At 39.9% G+C, this 20,943-nt stretch overlaps 1 protein-coding gene across 4 annotated transcripts in view; it reads left to right on the forward strand.

The window, feature by feature from the left end:
* Window positions 1-20,943, forward strand: part of LOC118740529 (mucin-5AC) — a gene marked incomplete at its 5' end in the record, with an annotated part of 49,235 nt that overhangs the window by 15,541 nt on the left and 12,751 nt on the right. The window contains 4 exon segments of one of the 4 annotated variants that reach the window (XM_036472102.1): window positions 2,883-2,929; window positions 11,533-14,868; window positions 19,397-19,498; window positions 19,574-20,933. In XM_036472102.1, coding sequence (XP_036327995.1) covers window positions 2,883-2,929; window positions 11,533-14,868; window positions 19,397-19,498; window positions 19,574-19,775 — 3,687 coding nt within the window. 4 annotated transcript variants of the gene reach the window in all.

Consider the following 20,943-nt stretch of genomic DNA (forward strand, 5'->3'; position numbering starts at 1 on the left):
ATGGTTCTATTGCAAGGAAGGGCTCAAGACCTATTGGGGTTATTGCTGCCGCTTTCCTTCTTTATCTTGTGGCCCTTAACCCAGAATAGGAGAACCCTATTGTTTGCTGGTAAAGTGCATAATCTCCCCACGCTCCCGAGAACCAATACAGACATGATTTTATGGGAAAGAGGGGTAAGAAGGAGCTCATCTGTTTTTCAACTTGTCTCGCACATAAGACTCAAATTTAATCTGATGAAGCAAATATACAAAAGGTATCTTACAGCTTCAACCTAGTCTATACTATATAAGCTACCGCCAACAGCCACAACATTACTGAAGTTCGTTCAAATATAGACAGCAGATCTTATAAGAAGGTAATGGATACACACTGGGGACTAATCAGAACGCTCGGTATTGAGATTTTTTGACCACTCAGTCAAAAGCTAAAAGTTGCAATGGAATCGGAGATAAGACTTTCCATGTTTCTGTTTGAGTTTCTGTCATTCCAAACCTGTATAGATCATGGAAGTGTGCATCCTTTGGGGGGCTGATATCCTAAACAGCCCACATTGCCTTCGTGATACTTAAAACGGTAGGGCATCCGCTTCCATACAACAGAGGAAAGAAGCAAGCATACTACGGATGGACAGCGCCTGTTACCTGTTTACTCCGAGAGCTTCGAACTGCGATTAATTAGATGCTGTCATTGTCTAGGTTTCTATGCGGTATACCACCACGTGCCGGATGAGAAGCTTACAAAGTATGGTTTGTGAACGACAAGAAAAGACTTTACTTCTCCATTGCCAACTGATTGTTGGATTAGATTTCAAGGGTGACAGTACATCACGACGTCCTCGACAGAGAATTTAGTTCAATTTTCTCTACTGATCTCAGTACCATTGAGCAAAGTGGAGAAATGCTCTCTCCACAATCTTAGTATTCTCCTTTCGGATAAATTTTCGGACGTTTTCCATATCGGACAGTATTTTAAAAACCCTCGCACAATCGTATTTCGGCCTCTTCCTTTTTATTTCGGAAAATACGTGTCGCTTCACTCTTCAGGTCCCTATAATGGTCCCCAGATAGCACGTGTTATGCTCGATCACAATGTGGTCCTGCAGGTGTCATCCTTTTTCGTTTGAGCGGCGTGGCATTCCACATTGTAGTTTCTCATTCGGGGTCACTAAAATCGGAGTACTTCGGTTTCTGCTCAAGAGTCGAGTAGCCATGCAGTTGGCTCTCTATTGTGATTGCAGCTTTTCGACGTCTAATTGCACACGATGTTTCGCAGGTGGCAAAAGTTGAGCTGTTCAAGGACTTTCTCTCAACGTCCTTTAAGCAGCTGCGTATATACCCTCGACAGGGACTTATCAATATATTCACCAGAATTGAGAGTTTCGGCTGTGTGAGCTCTAGTAGGTCCATTGGACGCCTCTGGTTCACTTTCGGCACGAAATTCTGTGCGGTTGCACTTGTCCTGGTTTTTTCCAAGCGTTCTCTTTATTGTTGTATATAGTTCCCAATCAGTGTGCATCTTAATCTTGCGAGATCTATTAAAGAGTAGACTCTTTGACGAACTGAGGACGTAGATCTCCGCTATCCAATAGAATGGCTTGACGGTGCATGAGATCTCAAGAGTACCTATGCAAGCACTTGTGAAAACCTCGACAAGTTCAGCTAGCTAGCTCTCAGATACAATTGAGTCTTCTTCAGTTGGCATCGGAATTTGTGTCGTCGGCTTTCTGCAGGGTGTGCTCATTGGACCAAAAACAATTAAAAGTTCCAGAACAGAAGAAAGATCCCTGGGGGCAGTATCAATTGTAGGACTATTTTCCCTATTACAAAATGCTTAAAGCTCAGTGAACTTAAAATCAGAAAGTGATTAACTTCTAGGCTGACTGCCACAAGACAAAATAAAAGCTTTGATTTCGTTTTTGAGCAACATGGTGCCTCTAACCTTACCCATGCCTTTCGCCGCCATCAGTCTGAATTTCTTTGTCCTGAGTCCAGAATTATCGGTATTGGAACTTCAGCCAAGGACCCTCAAGCGGATGTGCATTGGAATTTTGTTGATTAATTTGTAAGCTAATCATCCTCCAGAATCGTCTTTATCAGAGCTAACTACCCGGTATCCTCGAACATTAATACAGCGCTTTAAATGGACCCCTCCTAAAGATGGAACGCCGATAGGGTTCCTTGGTCTTCTTGAGCATAGTAACCATCCAGTGGTGCGTCAGGAAGTTTTAGTTGAAAAAAACTGAGAGTTTCCGCGATACGTGGGCGAAGGCACGTTTATTCCAAGATAATTTTAACCATATGTTCGTATAATAGGGGCCAACAACATCCATGTTTTTTTTTTTTTGCTTAAATCTTGAAATTAATTTTTGACCTACCTCCTGATGGGCTAGAGACTCCACAAAAACCTGTATTAATTCATATTTATAATATATACTATATTACCTACATTAAAAGGAATAACTTCAGTAATCATTTTTCCGTAAGGTGGCGCAAGAGTCGAGATATTTGGAAACCCCGAAAGCTTGTTTTAAAAATATTTCTTTTACTATTAACTTATTCCGATCAAAAATAATCGCTATTTTAGATTCTATTTTTTTTGGTCAATTTAGGATCGTTTTAAATATTATTAACCCCATTCACATCTAAAAAATTATATTTGAAAATGTTTATGGTATGAATTAATCTTTGATCGAAAAAGTAAAAATCCAAAACTGAAAGTTAAATTTCATCGGAAATCTTTTAATCCAATTTTGGCAGTATAATTGTGATTTTTATTATAAAAATAATAATCGTTACGGTTCCCGATTTATATTGCATATTTTTTTATTTCTTTTTTCCTTTGATGTGGCGTATCTTATAACTACTTCTTCTTCCTCCGACAGATCGAGCAGGATAATGTGTATGATCAGCCGACACGTCCGCCACTGAGGTAAGTACTACATTGCTTTCTTGCACAAATCATTCACATAAACAACAATAAATAACCTTTAAAATGCATTTAAAATATTTTATTTCCATAACCAAATCATTTAACATTTGATTAACAAATTTAACCGACTTACCTAATTGAGAGCTGCCTGTCATATACAGTCATATAAACATAAACATAAGCATAACATAAGTCTTTAACAGCAAGTATTTATGTATGTGTGCGCGCCAGTAAATATACCCAGAATTATTTAAGGAAATATATAAGATTTTCATAAAACCTACTTTACATCATAAAAAAAAGCATTCAAATTCACAAAACAGCCCATAAATTGCAACCTGGCCCCCGCAGGTCATGTCCGAAGCAGAGCTAATGCTCGCATTCATACTAAAAGTGTACCCCTAGGGTATTTTTTTTTTTTAGAAATTTCAACACTGTAGGTCTCACATGTCACACATTAACATCATCAACAACAGCAACAACAACAACATGCAATTGCACACGCTCATTCTCACACGCACAATTACACATTTATTTATTGGTGAACATCAAAATTACTTTTGCGTTTTATTATTTTAACTATTCAAAATTGTTTACTGTATCTACTTCATTACAATACCGTTCCAAATTTTCCACTCTACCCTAATGAATTAAACAACCAATACACATGCACATACCGAAAAAACCAAAACAAAAAAAAACAAAAAAACACTCGAAAACAGTGAGCCTGTTACCATTGAAACACCACCACCACCACCACCACCGCGATCGGTACCAACAACGCCACGCCCACACCGTCAACCGATTAGCGATGCGCGTAAAATTTTTATTACCGAACCACCTGCACTTGATGATGCGCCCATTTACGATACCGCCTACGAGAATAGCGCCGAGTTGTATGATGATCCGCCTACGTACGGTCTAAATACCGATCGTGCGCTCTATGAGCAGCCGTCACGTTACACCACCTATGCACCCAAATTGGTGCCGACACAAGACGTTGACGAATATAGCGTAATCGGTTCAACACCAAACGGGCATGAATTTAACAAAATATACAAACCGACTGCAACAAATTTTGTTGAACCACCTACAAGTCGGGGAGGTACAACGCCAACCCGAAGTGGTACGATCTCACAACGTGGCAACCCCACAACAACAGTGAAGACAAGGACGACTACAGCAGCGCCAAGGACATCGGCACGTACGACGGCAAGAAGCACCACCCAAATTGTGCGTACTACACAGGCGGCACCAACAACAACAACAAAGTCGTTAAGGTATAGTCTTTGACACGCTAATCGCGCCCGAATATACTCTAAGTACTTACAACTATTCTTCATCATCTACATATTGCTTCGCGTACTTTCTACTGGAATGCGTTCATTTGAAAACAAAAAGCGTTTAAGTCGATTCATTATGTAACTGCGTTTATTGATCATCATTGCGTGATACATATTTGGCTTTTGTTTTTTAAATAGTTTATTGATTGGATAATTGAATTGTTGACAAAAATCACAATCATCAGCAAATACTCATCAAGCGATCACAAAATAAATACTTAGCTACTTACACTTACATGCAAACATACTTACACGCAGTGCAAAATGACAAAAAACTCTACGCCAATTGGCAATTACATATTCATACATTTTGCTCTAGTGCAATCATTTTTAAGTCATCCCGTATTCTTAGTTGCTAGGATATCATTCTGAAAAGCATTTTCATACTACCGATCTTTCTATTTCATGTGGAACCTTAGGTATTCATTCTAAACACGTACAAATACATCATACAGGAACACGCAAATCAAGTGTAAAAAACATCAACAAGTTGAGAATTTCAGAAACACAAAGCATTGAGAGAGCCACATACACATACTTCAAGTACACGGTATACAAACCCGAATATAAATATCGATACGCAATTTTGTAGGTATACGAATTAGAGAGTCACCTTAATTAAGGTAATTTCGTCACCAAAAAAGCGTTAGAGGCCTGGGAGCGTGGAGTAAACTGTGAAAGATTATGTTATTTGTGAGAGTAGTAGAAATCGAGACTAAAAATAATTGACAAAAGTATGACTTGGATATTTTTACCATTTTTACTATAAGCGCTGAGACCTATAAATAATTTTGAATTTAGGCAAGGCTGGCTAGCTACAACCAAATTGAATAACTACGTCCGAATTGAAGAGCATTACAGCGTCTTGGCAACGTTAGGTTAGAGTGCCTGATTTCGTTCAAGAGCGCAGAGGCACTTCCGTCCTTCCCCTTAGCAATTCAACCTCCAATTGCGCTTTAAACATAGTTACATACATATATGCTACCAGCAAAATCCGATTGTCGGACAAACTAGTTTTACAAACGGGTCTAGCCTAAGCCCGATAGGAGAAGGCAGCCCAATTCCGGCTACGTAGTCCGCAGTAACTTATTTCGGCATTCACGGTCTTCGGCCAAACTTCAACGGGTTATCCTCACCAGTCGAACTCTGGCTTATCCTATCGCATGTAGGTCGAACTAGTTTAGCCTAGGTAAAACTAGTAATCCGAAAATCGGGTCTGGACGATACAAATATGTACATAATACCAAAGTCGAGCATGTTCGCTGAGCTGAACTCGGCTAAAAAATATCTAAAGGATTTGTTGCGCATCTTGACCAGGATGGGACAGTGCCAAAAATAGAGTTCGGTGCCCCCCACTTCTTCCTCGACTCTATTACAAAAACCGTTGGTCGGATATCCCAATCTCTTTCCATGCGTACCTATAACGAAGTTCTCGGTTATTACCTCGGCTACTATTGTGAGGGAGAAGTGGTCAAGCCGAGTCAGTGATTTAGATCAGGGGTTCTTAAACTTTTAAGATGATGGAATCCTTACTGACCACATTTCATTTTATGGAACCCCACATCAAATTACTAAAAATCAAAGGCAGAACAATTTAAATATAAATAAAAACTTTTACTAGAAATACTTTAAATTTTAATGTGAAGAATGAAATTGTTTCACTGTTAGTAATTATTGTGTAAAATAGTAGTTCGATCTAACGTATGAAAGCTGTATGCGCATTTCTGGGGTAGCATCTAATTCCGATCTGAATCTGTTTTTTGTATAAGTGTAAGCTGAAAACCTTGCTCACAGAGTACGTTGTGACAGAAGGAAGCAAAGTTAAGATAGCCTTTTAGCGACTTCATGATATTTACTCTTAACACTAACCCAAAACTCTTTCAGAGACACAGATTCAAATGTGTGTTTCAATGTCGAAGTACTCTGGAGATGTATGAATGCTTCGTAAATGGATTTTGTACCAAACCGATATTACTACTACCATCCGAAAAATAATCTGACAAACATTTCAGGTGATTGACCAAGTGCTCAGTTATGACATTTCACATTTACTTTGGCAATTCATCGCGTTCCTTGTAGAAAGTTGTATATAACTCTTTAGCTATAGCGGCGAACAACTCATACCGGTTAGAAATAAACAAGCTGGCACGCGCAAGCTCACACTCTTATGTAGTACTGCAATCATACATACCAACTACGAGTACTTATGTATACTTCAAAATAGATAATTGCGTCTCGGTCAAGCTGTTTATAGAACTTTTCTTTCTGTGTACTACTCAAACTGACTGTCGTGCTTATTCATACATAAAATTAATTTCGCGGAACCCCGGTGACTTTTCTACGGCACCCTTGGGTTCCGCGGAACACACTTTAAGAAGCTCTGATTTAGATCAATTTTCATAGATTTTTGTCCAGATTTGTCTGGTAGACCGACAGGTGTGTTCCCATACAAAAACCAAGGATCATTTAGATACTAGCATGTTGAAATTCCTTCATTCGATGGTTACTTTGGAGGTTGTTCCGTTGGACTTTAGGGATTTAATAGCAATCTGGTTGTCAGAATATGGATGTAGTGAGTGAAAGGCCGTTCTGGACGAGCATAAACTATGAGCCACTGAGTTACCTCGCTTATGGCGGTTAGTTGGGACTGTCTGCTACTATGGTCCGATAAGCGAAGACTGAGGTTTACTGTGAGTTTACTGTAGTTAATCTCGCTGCCTACTCTTTCGTCCCTGAGTCTCTGTCTACGGTACCTTCCCATTTGTTCCTCCTTGGGATTCTTAGGAAATTTTTTTTTTGTCCAAACAGCGTAGAAGATTATTAAAATCTAGTTTTCGCAGGCTATTCTGCAGAGTTTCCTATTTGCTCCGAATATGAAATCTCTGCACGATTGGATCACATGTAACTTGATAACACTACAACAGTTAAGAAATTTGCCATAAACATACATAGATCCACCGGTAAAAACAACGTATGTTAATATTTTCCGTGGGTACCTGCCGAGACCGACCTAGCTCCCCGGTGCTCTAAAGCAAGACGGATCCATTCAAATGCCTTTATCAGCGCCCTGAAATGTTAACACTTCAGTACCAAGTGGCAGTGTGGGTACCGCGTGGTTGTCAACCCCGTAGTTCCACTTACGCGGAGCCTCCTAGGGAGGCCACCGGTGGAAAATATAAAAATAAATTTTAGATATTTTGTGGGCAGCCGTCTGCTGAAGCCGTTCCAGCTTGGCTCTGGACAGAGTCTTATTTATCGGCATCTAACAGGTGGTGACGACGTATAAGAGCTTGGGTCATATTTGCCTTCATTGCACTAAATATATGTGGTTTTACTTCTCATATTTTACCTGTAGCCATCTGACAGATTCAAACGGCAGTATTGGGTTTCCTAGAACGGTCTTTGATGTTTCGCTTCCAGTCGAGTTTCATGTCTAGAATAACCCCATGGTTGAGAGAGTAAGTTCTAACCCATTTGAGTAGGGGAATTTTATATATCCTCGTGAAGAGTGCCATCTCGGTTTGGATAGCATTGACGCTAAGTCCACATTCCTGAGACCAGACATTTTGTAGTGACTCACGCAGAACTTGCAGATGCTTACCCGTTGTTACGACTGCTAATATCATCAGCATACGCTATGACTTGACAACCAGTGACCTTCCATAGTAGGGGTGGGAGAACGCCCCCTTGGAACCATTCCTCAGTTCCGCCATAATAGTTCTCTTTTCGAAAAGGAGCTTAACGAAGAGTTTGTAATTTTTTTAATTACCGCCACGTTCGCTTGGCAAACTGGAACAACTAGTTCGAAAGGAAGTCTACTCCTAGGAGATTAATCTGTAGCCTGCTGAGAGCTTAACCCTTACAGAAAATGTTATTCAAAGTATCCTTACACTTTCCGTACCTCTAGCAAATTTATTCATCGCTCAAATCCGACTTAAAGATCTCAGAAGACAAAAAGCAGCATCTTCAATGAATAGTAGCCTACAGTACTCCCTCTTAAAAGGTAAAGGAAATTTATGCTATGCTCGTATCGTATGCTGAGTGCATAACAGTCTTCAGCCATGTGTACTGGTCATGCTCCCATTTAATCACTTGTAGACAAATCGACACATCTTCTATTAGCACAGTTTCCGAAAGAGCTCCTCCTTTTGCGAGTTTCTTAACCCCCTTGTTATGTAACGTATTAGTATGACACAGCCATCGCTATTCTGCCCTCTGCCATACTTCTTGAGGAGGTGAAGTGAAGGTAATAGTGCTTTCATCGCAGCCTGACTGTGAATATGAAGATTCACCCGTTTATTTGTTCAGTCAATGATCAATAGTGCCGCCGCCATTTTTATGGGTAAAACTTCTTCGTGATAGCCTTCAAAACTTTCTAAGCTCAACCTCCATGTAAAACGCTTGTTAATTTTCGACCCAACTGTGTAAATATGCACCGCTGAGTGAGCCATCCTCTTGTGAACGTATAAGACTTATAATGTGATCTATTGAACTTGGTCTTTCTATTTTAGATGAATACGATGTAAGTCTTTCTCTTTCAAAGACTAGTATATCTTTAATGTTCAGTAATTTTCCTTAACTACAGTCGTTTCTCATTAAATAAGCTTTGACGGTGAGCCCAGAAGTAACCTGCTGGCAAATTGAAGGTTTTGCAAACGAAATAATTAGACCTACATACATATAATGCTAGACAGTCGGCCATTTGAGCGCTTTAGGTTCACAAAAAAGAATCGTTACTTTCCTGATGTAAATGGACGGGACACTAATTCGCTGGTATCTCTGGAGCTGGATCAATAGTACTACTGGCATAGTGTCCGCAACTACCGACCGTCTGAAATAAAAAGAGTATCTCAAAAACTCTAGTGTAAGAGACAAGCTGCATGTGAAATGTATTGAGAAGTTGAGGAGACTACGTGCCATTACATAGGGGAGTTGTATGCCTTTATTAGGAAAGCCAATGCCTCTCCTGGTTGAACTTTAGAGACTCAAACAACTTTAGCAAATTCGGCTGGTCGGTGATGATGAGCCACGAGTCAATCTGCATAGTTTGTTTTACAAGAGGAGGCCGCTTTCTGGGGTACAAAGGTCAAGCATCTAGATTGCTGTAACAGTAAATTGTTAGAAAATATATAATAAAAAAAGAAATTAAAAAGTTAGGCGCAATGGTGTATGCATACAATGTAGAACCTTGCAGCAGAATATTCCCAATATTCCCTTTGTGGGCTCACCAAAGCATACACAAGGCAGGTCAAAAACAAGTGGGTAGACAAAAAATTCCACAGATTCTGGAGTCTATGGCAAAACCAAGCTAAACGGACAGATGTTCATCACAAGAGACGTCAAAAAAGCTCATGAATCTAGGCAGAGGGAACCTGCGAACTCTCACTGGGTACTTCACGGGAATGAAGCTTACTGACGCGAGCGGCTGTAGTTCAATCTGAGGAAATGGCAATCAGTGAAGCAGTCATAATTCCTATCGTTCAAAGGAAATTTAAATATTTCTTTGCATGGCCCTGCCATTGATCCCAGAGTTATTCTCTATCTCGTTCTAAGCTCCTCTCTGATGGTGCATGGTCCTTTTAAAAAGCATAGCTCGGGCGCTGTTTGTGTTGTTAAGCAGCCTTCCTGGCGAACATGTCGTCCTTTTCGTTTCCTTTTATGCCTTTATAGCCCGAAAACCAGAGGAGGCAATTTAGTGTCTGAATGCACTCGAGAAAAAAATACGATTTTATTTTATTGGTAAAAGAACGCTGAGCTACTCACTTATTCAATGACATGAGATCTTTGCGGCTGTATCCTATTTTTTTTCTTCGCTACCAAGCAACTGAGACGATTACCAGTCAGAAAATGAATGCCAAACAAACAACATCGGCAAGAAATTTTTAGCTCAGAAGCAGACAAAAGCAATTTATTTAAGCCCTAGCCAGGCTCCAGTGGAATCAGGGCTCATCTCAGGCCGTACTCTTCCTCAAAAGCCTGCAGCGCGTATTCCTTGTATAGGGTTTTCCCATTTATAAAACTTCACCATTCGAACGTTGCTAGATCGTAATGAATTTCGTACTTTGTTGTTCAGCTGGAGGATACAGCAGGGTCATATACCGTTCAGGATCCGAGCTGGAATAAATCTCGTTAAAAATTTAATTTTCGGTTTATACTAGCGAATTTTGTGGTAGCCTATAATAGGACCATATATACAAGACAAAACATCTGAAATCAATCCAGTTTTTTTTTTTAGTTAAGTCCAAACAACGAAAGCGGCTATCATTTTATAGTTGTATATAGATGAGAGCTTTTTGCGAATAATGTATTTCGAGCCGTAGAAGAAGATACATATTCCCATAGTAAAAAGTCTATCAAAACTTAGTTTGAAAAACCATTTTACCGAATGGAAAAGATCTTGAAATAGCTTTTTAGAAAAGCCCAGGCGCAGTAGCACTTTGCTCTTTAACTCAGGGATCAGCTTAAGAAATAGGCTTGTTCCGGAATAGTCCAACATTCAATTAAGTTGGACGATAACTTTTTTCCTCAACATAGCACATTTAAAGCTTTCGCCAATGTTTTGCATGTTTTACTTTTTGACTTAATGTGAACACAACCATTAAATGCATGCAAACGAAGGAGTACCAGAACCAATATAGGCTCTATGGAAATGAAGTGAAAAATATTGCATGAGATGCCTGCTGGTTTTTTGAAAGCTTATTTTGCAGGAGTACTAATATTTTTGTTTTCGAGCAATGCGTTTCCAAATTTAATTTTTATTGTTTTTTATTTTGACTACAAAAATATTCGGCGAAGTACATAGGTGCCTCTAATTTTCTCAGCATTACCTCATTTTCGAAAAAAAAAATTTGGATATACCTTATTCCATTGACTCACGCAAATCATTACGCACTAGGTAAATAATTCATTAATCCATCACCATAATCATGGATTAACTTGATTGGTGATTAAGATTTTAAAGACATTCCCTCCAGCAGTGATTTAAACTACATACCGTATACATTTTAATAATTTTACTGTCTATAAACTTGGTAATAGCATACCATTTAACCTAAACTCGCGCATCTAAAAAGTATCTTTTTCTTAAAATCGTTGAATGTCCAACAACAAACTACCACTGACGTATAAACAACCACAACTGCCACCACCACCACCACTACTACCACCAGCACCTCTCTCTCTCTCTTTCTCTCTTCCAATTACCATATCTAAAGCAACAACAACACTAACATTAACCGAAAATGTGGATTTCTCCTACAGATCTAAAACGCATGCAAATAAATACCAAAAGAACCAACGTACGCAATCAAATCCACCACAACAACCACCTTCCGCAATCAAAACACCACCTCCATCTCCAACTCCACCTACATCTTCCCCAACTCCCACGCAAAGAACGACAAGCATACCAACATCCACTACAACGACAACATCCACAGAAAAACCCCAACCGTTTCCCAGTGCACAATATTCTAACTCGGACGAGACGTTTGTCACGGTAGTCTCCAAGCCGCACAGTCTCGCCGCACACAACCCAAATATACAACAACAAAACAGAAATCCCTCTAACACACCCAATACACCGCAGTCCCAGTCATCCTTGTTAGGTTTTCGAACGGTGGACGACATTGAAACTATCTCAGACGCCAGTCAAAACGTACACGTACAGACAGCTGAACCCTTTAGAAGTGCTGGTCGTCCGTTTGAGTCAAGCACTGCGCTTAACGGTAGGGGAAAATTTTTGGCTGTCATTGACAAAGTGGAGACGTATGCTGACGGTTCGCATGGCAATTCGGTACGCGCAATTAGTGATAAAGCTGTTTCACATGAAAAGTATGGGTCACACGAGAATGCCTATCGCAGCAGCAAGCAATCGAATGAGTATTATGGTAAAATAACTGACGTGAAATCACCACAGAAGAGCCGTTTGCAAAGCTATATTGTCTCCGATGTCGCGCCGCAGAGTTTCAAACCCGTGCCGACCGTTAAAGAAGTAGCGTTGCCATCCCCAGAGCCTGAGACTGTTTTAGAGCTTATAAGCGGTGAAAGCTCCGCATCCAGCACTACACTTCGTTACCCCACAAACATAGTATACGAGCCGAAACCCTTTAAATATAATCTACACACAGGTGCAAATGGTTTTAGTTTGCGCGCGCAAGGCGTAGAGGAGGTGGGGAAACCCATCTATGAGCGTAGACCAAATGTGACGCCGCAACAGCTTTCGACGACAAACCGTGCGATGGTGACGCCAAGCGCATCCTCGAGCACTACCAGCACAACTACAAACAAGCCAACACAGCGAGACCTCTTGCCCGAGGCTTCGTACGAGGATGAAATTGTGCCAACCACATACGCACCGCCTTTGCGAAATGCCTGGCGTTTGGGCCGCACTAGCGCACGGCCATTGCAGCACATCGTTTTGGAGACGAATATTGAGGATGACCATGTCTCTAGTTCGGGCAGCGAGCAAAGCGTGGTGACGGCATTGAAGGAAACCAGCACTGTGCGTCCAATCACGAGCAGCAGCACCACAACGTCGACAACTAGAACGCCACGTACTACTAGCAGCACTACGACCAGCACCACAACCACAACTACAACTACGACAACAACCACAACGACGACGCCTGCGCCAACGCCCGCATTTGTATTTCCCACCACAGAACGCGCTGTACAGAGTTACACACCGCGCGCGCTCAGCTTCAAAGATAACCTAATCAAAACCACCGGCATTCCTGCGCAGCGCTTTGTCTCGCCATATAAAAGCCTTGAGACTATACTGCAAGAGAAAGATGATCGTTACACGGGCGCAAACTCACTCCGCAGCACCGTTAAGCCACGTTATATGAACCCAACAACACCTTCCACATTTACACTAAGCACCAGCAAGCCGCTACGCAGCTACTTCCTCATCACAACTCCTCCAAGGAATCTTAGTGACTCGATTTTTGCCACAGCTTCGACAGGCATACGGAATTTCAGCGTGAGCGATACCATACTTAGCACCTTTTCAAATACGCCATCCAGATCTGCTGCGCTGCCGCAATCTTTGGCTAGCACCACGTCGACGACTACGACCACCAAAGCGCCCACCACCGAGGCTACAACTGAGAGTACCACACCGACGACGATGTCCACAGTCATTGTTACCGCGCCTATACGCATCGCACAAGCAGTTTCAAGCCAAAACACACTGAGAGCACAAGCCCTGGGAAGTGATTATGGCGGCGGAAAAAGTTCGGAGACACCACGTCCACGCGGACGCTCACGTTACTCTGCGGCGACAGTAAATGCATTCGAAGAACCAACAACCTATGCGCCAAGAGTACGCTACCCAGGTGCCAGCGCAGCCGGTTATGAAGCTGCCACGTCTTCGCCCAACGATAGCTATCCAAAAAGGCGAACGCTGCACCGCGCACGCATCGTGGCCATACAGGGTCAACGTAATGGACTGAGCGCGAATGCACCACTGAAGTCTCGCGAAAAATATGAAACCTACAAGGCCGAGCAGCAACAGAAACAGGCTACTATTACGGCGTACGGGCAAACGGCACAGAAGTCGGTGAATCGAAAACCGATTGAAAACGAATCGACTGTGGAGGGTGGTCCACGCGCCGAAGCCTTGGTGCGGCTGCCCATTGATGCGAAGCAAGACAACAGCATTGAATCGGCGGGTAGCGCCAGCTCATCTTCGTCCACAGAACAAAAGACCGATCGGCCACTGAAGTTCCTGTTCTCGAACAAATATCGGCAGCAAACTAAAGATCGCACCTTGGCTGAGAGTTTGCAGAATGCTGGTTATATTACCTCCAGCACTGGGCGCACCAAGTTCGAACCAGCTTCAGTGCTGGAACAACTGCAACTCTACCTCGCAGGCGATAGTGATGAGAGCAGCGCACAACAATTCGTAGATGATTTGTCAGAGCGTGAAATCAATGCTGCAGTGAAAGAGATCAAAAATCTCTACACCACACCCAGAGCCAAAGCCACAGCAACAACATACGCAAGCACAACAACAACGACAACGACCACTCATAGACCAGCTACCACAACCACAACAACTACATTGCGTCCGACTACTACTGCCGCGCCGCCAACTACTGCTTACCGCGTAGCAAGCGCCCCTCAGTCAACACCAACCACTTCCACTACCACAACCACAAATACCGTCACACTTGCGAACAACCGTTCCCCCATACAAACCAACACAAATACATATACACAAACGAAAGTGCCAGCACCTGCCTTCACATCCAACTCCTCCTCCTCCTCCATCAACCACTCAACCACCAGCAACACAGCGCCAGCGAGCACTGCCAAATCCTTGTTAACGCCAATGCGTGCTTCAAGAGTTAATAATGCCATCAAGTCGTCGATTGCCGCTGCCGCTTACTCCGCTTCTTCTTCGCCTACCGCTTCCTCCACCACAACCACCGTCTCCAACTCTGCTTCCCAGCAGGCGTCCGCAGCTGTGGGCACCGCCAACGCGGCCAGAGGTAACAGTATTAAGGGCAATGCTTACGTTACGAATACCGGTGCAGCAATCAAATGTTCCGACACCACATCGAATGCCAAGTGCAACGAAATTCCCTCGAGGTACTTAACCAACAACAGCAACAATCAAAACAACTACAAATTTTATCTCGTTAAGAAGAAACTCACTCGTATCTCTATGACTATCTCACTTTAAATAAGTACTTAACGGAAAATACAGTAACTACTCGTATGCCAAATTTCAAAAAAAAAATATTTAGTTTGCGCGTGAAAACGCAGTAAACAATGCCCAGTTGCGCTGCAATCAACAGGGTTGCCAGCTGTTACGTTTAATGAAACTAAAAAACTATGCAAGCTTTAAAGCAAACTCTAATATCCATAGTCTACTGTACTGTATGTAGTTGCTAGTTGTTCACTATCCCTTGAAAAAATTGATATTTAGTTGCGCAAAGCAAATGTTTTTATTTCAAGAAGAAAATTTAATATTCAAATATCTTTCGTTTTGGTGTACGCTGAATAATTAAGAAAAATTCAAAAAATATATTTTGTCTTAGCACTAGTCACTTTAGAATTTTTAGATTTTTTTCTTTTATAATTTTATCGAAAAGGTGGTGGTTAGTTGTTTTTATTTTACAATAGTACCTAATTTCTTAATGAAATTTAAAAGTACAAAACTCTTGCTTTGAAATCGACTACTAAATTTTTTCGTAGCCGGAGCACTGTGCCAATACAAATTCTCTTTTTCTTTAAACGTATTTAATAGACATTTTTAGTATCAATTGAGAACCGAAAAGGTTTTTGTTTATTTAACCAATTTGCACCTACTAGTTAGCTTTTTTGCACTACTTTACCACCTAATCGAACCCATTTTACCACTTTTTCCAGCTCCACTTCTATTTCGAAAATACTCAAACGATAAACTATAAGCAAAAACCGATGTTGAACTAGACCTAATTAAATGTGAGCTTTTTTAAGCTAGAAAGCTCTCTGAGCGTTTAATTTGAGGATAAATAAAAGTCCTTAGAGACTTGTGGAAATTTGATATTTTTAATTGACATTAATGGTGAAATATAGTTAAGGTGATTAAATTTGGGGAAATCAAAGGTATGAAGCATTTGAAAAGGAAAGTTGATTTTAAAATATTCAGTACAGATTATCATTTCTGCCATAATTTTATTTACATTAAGACCTAATTTTTCAACTAAGCTCAAGACGAACCTCTAATATAGGGCTTGAGTTAGATTTCCATGCGGTTAAATTAATGATAACCATATACGTAAAACAGTGTCGACCCAAATGCACATAAGCTTCAAAAAGCTTCTCGCACGAGATATGTTTTGGTATTGGCTGTTGTAAAACATATAAAAACATTAAAAAATTTCGTCACGAGCTACGTTTTATTTGTCTCTGAGTTATAAGAGATCGCACTTTTATTAATAGTCTCCCAAAGATTTCCAAGAGAGCTTTCGTTTCCTTTACTAAGCTATACGTTGAAAAATTAAACTTTGAGATTTTCAAACCTAATTCAGGACTAATCCTATCTTGCAAAGCACTATTTTATTAATAGCCACTGAAAGTCTGCTAATAAAACTTTCATTTTCTATCCAGAGCTACTAGAAAAACTAAGCATCGAAGCTTTCAAGTTCTATGGTGCAATAACCTTATATCCGAAAATACACTTTTTTAACTAGTTTCTCAAAGCTTTCAAAGAGAGTTCTTATTTCTTTGCCTAGCTTACCCGTAAAAAAATTATGTCATATTTATTTCAGTTCAAAGCTTGAAGCCAAACGAATCTCTTTTTAATTCTCTCCGGAAGCTTTCCTTACATTTTTGTCGCAGAGTTGGTTAGCTAAAATAATTTTTCTTTCCCATTACCAAACTCAAAAAAAGAAACGGATTTTTTCGAATGACTCAAAGCAAGTACTGTGTAAAAACAAAGAAAATGAAAGTGAAAAACAACCAAACAGAATTCCCGATGCTCTCATCTTGGGAGAGTTTAAAGCACGTCGACACATGAGCCAACTTCAGCTTCTAAGTAAGAGTATATAATCTACACTGGAAGCTGGATGAAATTAAAATCAAACCATACATATATTTAAACGAGTGCTTAAATTCATATACGAAAACAGCAACGACGAGAGAGAGCTTTTATTAGTAGTGTGTTCATAGAAAAACAAAAAAAAAACTTTAAAAGGCTTTTCCCGCAGGATATGTTCTATACAACCAATCTGCAGAAACTACTCAAAAAAACTCTGCATCCATGTTAGGCTTTGAGCTAAACCAGTATTAGCGGGAGCATTGTAGGCAGAGCTTTTTCAAACTTCCTAAAAATCTTACAATTTGAAGTAAGGTATTTCAAACTTTCAGTATATTTAATATAAATTTGCGCTCACGACCAAAGCATACATAGCCCGGGGAAAAGAAATTTCTTAAAAGATGCTCATAGCGCAAGATATGAAATCCCACTCGTCACTGAGTTAAAGAATCTTAAAAGCAGGTTTGAAAATAAATTCAGAATTAATTCAGAACCCTGAGCTGAGTACCAAGGAAGCTATTAGGGCAACTTAATGCCTGAAAGCTCAAAAATGCTTAGCTCCTCCACTTCATTTTGGTTGCCAACTGACTTCCGAAATCGCTTTAAAAAAAGGAACATACTTTATACATAAGTACAAAAATACTCTGTATGAACTTTAATTTCTACCCGAGAATTCAGTACATACATTGCTAGTTTCGAATTCACAGCTTTTTAGTTCTGACTTTAATCCACAGAACTTCGACAACTCTCCGCAGTTCTTTGATTCCGCTATTAAGCTAGTCACGTCCGAAATGTAACTTACGCGAAGAGCTTTTTTGAGCTTTCTATAGACTTGATATCCGTCGACCAAAACATAGTTTGCGAAATAAGCTTTTTTAAGCTTTGTTTACATTTTTTTTGTAAAGTAAAAGCTCTAAGTTTAAACTATATACTTTAAAGCGGTGATGGGCACCGAATTGCCCGCGAGCAAAGCTGTTTTAAGCTTTCTATACATTTTAAATAGACGCTTGCATAGTGAAAGCTCTCTCTACCCATCGCTGCTTTAAAGTTGACAGTTAGTAAAGAAATCGATCTAGTTAATGAATCACAGCCCATAAAAAAATATTAAGAAAACTTATTTAAATCATTTCGCGAAATTGCATTTAATACTTTTATGGAATTCGCACTCCCTAATAGTTTCTAGATCAGTCACGATCGAAGCATATCCCGCGGGATAAACTTTATAAAGCTTTCTAAAGATGTTCGCGCAAAGAGTAAAAGCTTTCTTCCTGATCGTCGATATACTAGATAAAGTTTGTGTAATTGAGGTAGTGGAGTAGATATAAATTTGTGTGTTGTAGTAGGCAAATGTAATAAACTTAATTCCTTATTGAAGATAATAATTCAGCGTACACTTAAAACTATTTGCAGAGAAAATCTCTTCGTTAGTAATTTTATATTTCTACACGTTTTACTCTAATCAAACTTATCTTTTTCACTTCTGGCCAAGCGTTAAGCCTCCATTGAGATTGTAAATCATTGTCCAAATTTTCCACTTTTCTTATCTTTTTCTGCCTAAATTTTTCACAGCAAATAAAAATCGCGAAAAGTTTAGCTAAGGTGATGAAAGATCTATCACGTTGATTACTCTACTCACATTAAGAAATCTATGCCCAAAATATTTATCTTTGTCTTCGACTTGGCAAGCGCTGAAAATCTGAAACTCCAAAATTATTGCTCGATACTCTCACTTAACTTTTTTCTCTGAGAAAAAAATATTTTCCTTAACCATTCATCCACTCTACTCTAATCCCTTCCTATCCCACAACGCCAGCAACTCATGCACGACTACAAAAACACTAACGAAATGAATTTACTAAATGTTCACTTTCTTTGCAGCAACACTTTAAGAAGAAAACAAAAACAACAACAACTCATCTTTTCGGTTCTCATCAAATTTTCTATCGAAGCATTTCTTTTCAAGCATTCTTACGCCATTTTCAGCTTGTAAATTTTGTAAAAAAAATAAATGTGTATATGGTTTTGCATGCACTTTTTAAGGCTAACTAAACTATGAATAGAAAAATTTATTTACAATAATATTTTGTCATTAATACTCATATACGTAAAGCAGCTGTAAATGTATCATATATATATTTTTTTGTTTAGATTAACACAAAAAGCCGCTTACTAACACCCATTCCCATCTTTTCGATTGGTTTGCGCTTTTACTAACAACTAAAACATATCTCTCTATACATAAGTAAATATATGCATGGATATGTATTTAGATATATATTTAATTACAGGTAAATAACAGCTAGAGTGTTGTGAGTTTAGTGCTAAGATTTTCTGTCAGTGTAGCTGTGTTAATTTTATTATAGAACACTGTTAACTGTAACCTAGCAACAAAGTTAACTGTAACCTAGCAACAAAGTAGCTAACTTATCTCATTTCTCTTAAGATAAAAAACACAAATCTATATAAAAGAAAACCTATATACATTTACTTACGTACATATATGTATGTATGTACTGTGCTATCAGAATCCCTAAACAACTGTCATTAACTACAGATTTCGCTAACAATACACTATTCAATTAAATTTTTGCATAGAACAAATTCGAATAACAATCGTAATCGTGGTAGCTCCAGCTATACCGGCCAGGATCGTGATGTACCCACAGCAGTGACCAGCAATCGTGGCACACATCCACCGTAAGTAACAGCATTCTATCGATAATCACAATGAGTTACTCCAATAACAACAAACATTCACTTCACATCACACAGACGCACACGCCCCACTTTGAAGCCTTCGGGCACGATCGTATCGAAAGCACAAGAGTTTGTCGATATCTATAGAAATCCACCAACACGGCCGGAACCGCTTTACCCACAACCAACGCCCGACAAGACAGCAGCCAAGTGTCGCAAGGATGTTTGTCTGCTACCAGATTGTTCATGCGGTGGCAAGGAAATACCCGGTAAGTAGAGAAGTACTAGGCCTGTGTAGTTTCATAAAGTACATCAAATCACTAAAGGTATATTTGCCCACTACACATACACAATAAATAATATAAAATAGACCGTCTCAACTGGACAACACTGTGCTGAAGGTTTATATATTTGGTTTATATCTATTTTGCGCAGTTTGCGAATTTTGCTAAAGATTTTCAACTGATATTCTTTCAAAACTTTTTGTTAAATGCTACGGAATACACTTTGGGTTCTAATATCGGGAGAGAATTTAACGCCCAAATAGCAACTATGGACCCTATTAACATTGGTTATGTGTATGTTTTTAAGGTCGACCAAAAGGATTGACAAAATTATCAAGGCGGTGTTCGGAAGATCTTGCAGTAGATTGCTTTACTAAACGTCTTCTCCTCTTCTTCATCAAAGCTAGGCATTTCCATTAAATATGCTCAGTGGTTTCGTGTTCAGCTTCATCTCTACATTTTCTGCAATTGGCAGAAGTAGTCTTTTGTAATCGAATTCAATAGGCCAGTGCCCAGTTAGGACGGTGACAGGGATGTTGTCTTGAAGTCGCATCCGGGCCAAGAAAGATAACTGCTCCTTTGTACCGATTTAGTTACGGCTCGAACTCCCTCTGACTGGTGACCAGATTTCCATCGACGTTGTGACGTTTCGATAACCAGGAACCCAAATTACATCTACCGAGAAGAGATTTCACTGTAAAAGAAACGTCTTCCTCTAATTTGGCACTACAGCCATTTGTCATGCGGAGCCGAAACAAACAAAATTTGCTAATCGCCTTTTTCTTTGCAAAGCTTCGCCAGTTTCTTCTACCAAATGTGTATGGCTGCTTTTGCGCTTAGTCTTTCCATATCGAGTCGAAAGATCTTTTCACTAGAGCATCATCATCCAGCAAGCAAATTCAAACAAGGCAACCTTGCAGGTCACCTTGAAATCTTAAATGGGAGGGAGATCATCTTGGCTGAAAACCTGGTTCGGACCAAATCGGTCCCGTCCTCAGCTTAGCATTTCCTACTCGTTAAGATTCGAGCAGCAATTCAAGATGGCTGCACGACGAATCACAAAAATGGTATACCGTTGGTTCCAAGACACCTAATGGTGTAGATGCGGGAGTTGTGGAGCCTCGATTTCGAACATATTTTCCTTTAAGTAAAGACGCAACA

This window comes from Rhagoletis pomonella, unplaced genomic scaffold, assembly GCF_013731165.1.
Source record: "Rhagoletis pomonella isolate Grant_MI unplaced genomic scaffold, Rhpom_1.0 Rhpom_scaffold_00006, whole genome shotgun sequence".
In the NCBI taxonomy this organism is placed as follows: Eukaryota; Metazoa; Arthropoda; class Insecta; order Diptera; family Tephritidae; genus Rhagoletis; species Rhagoletis pomonella.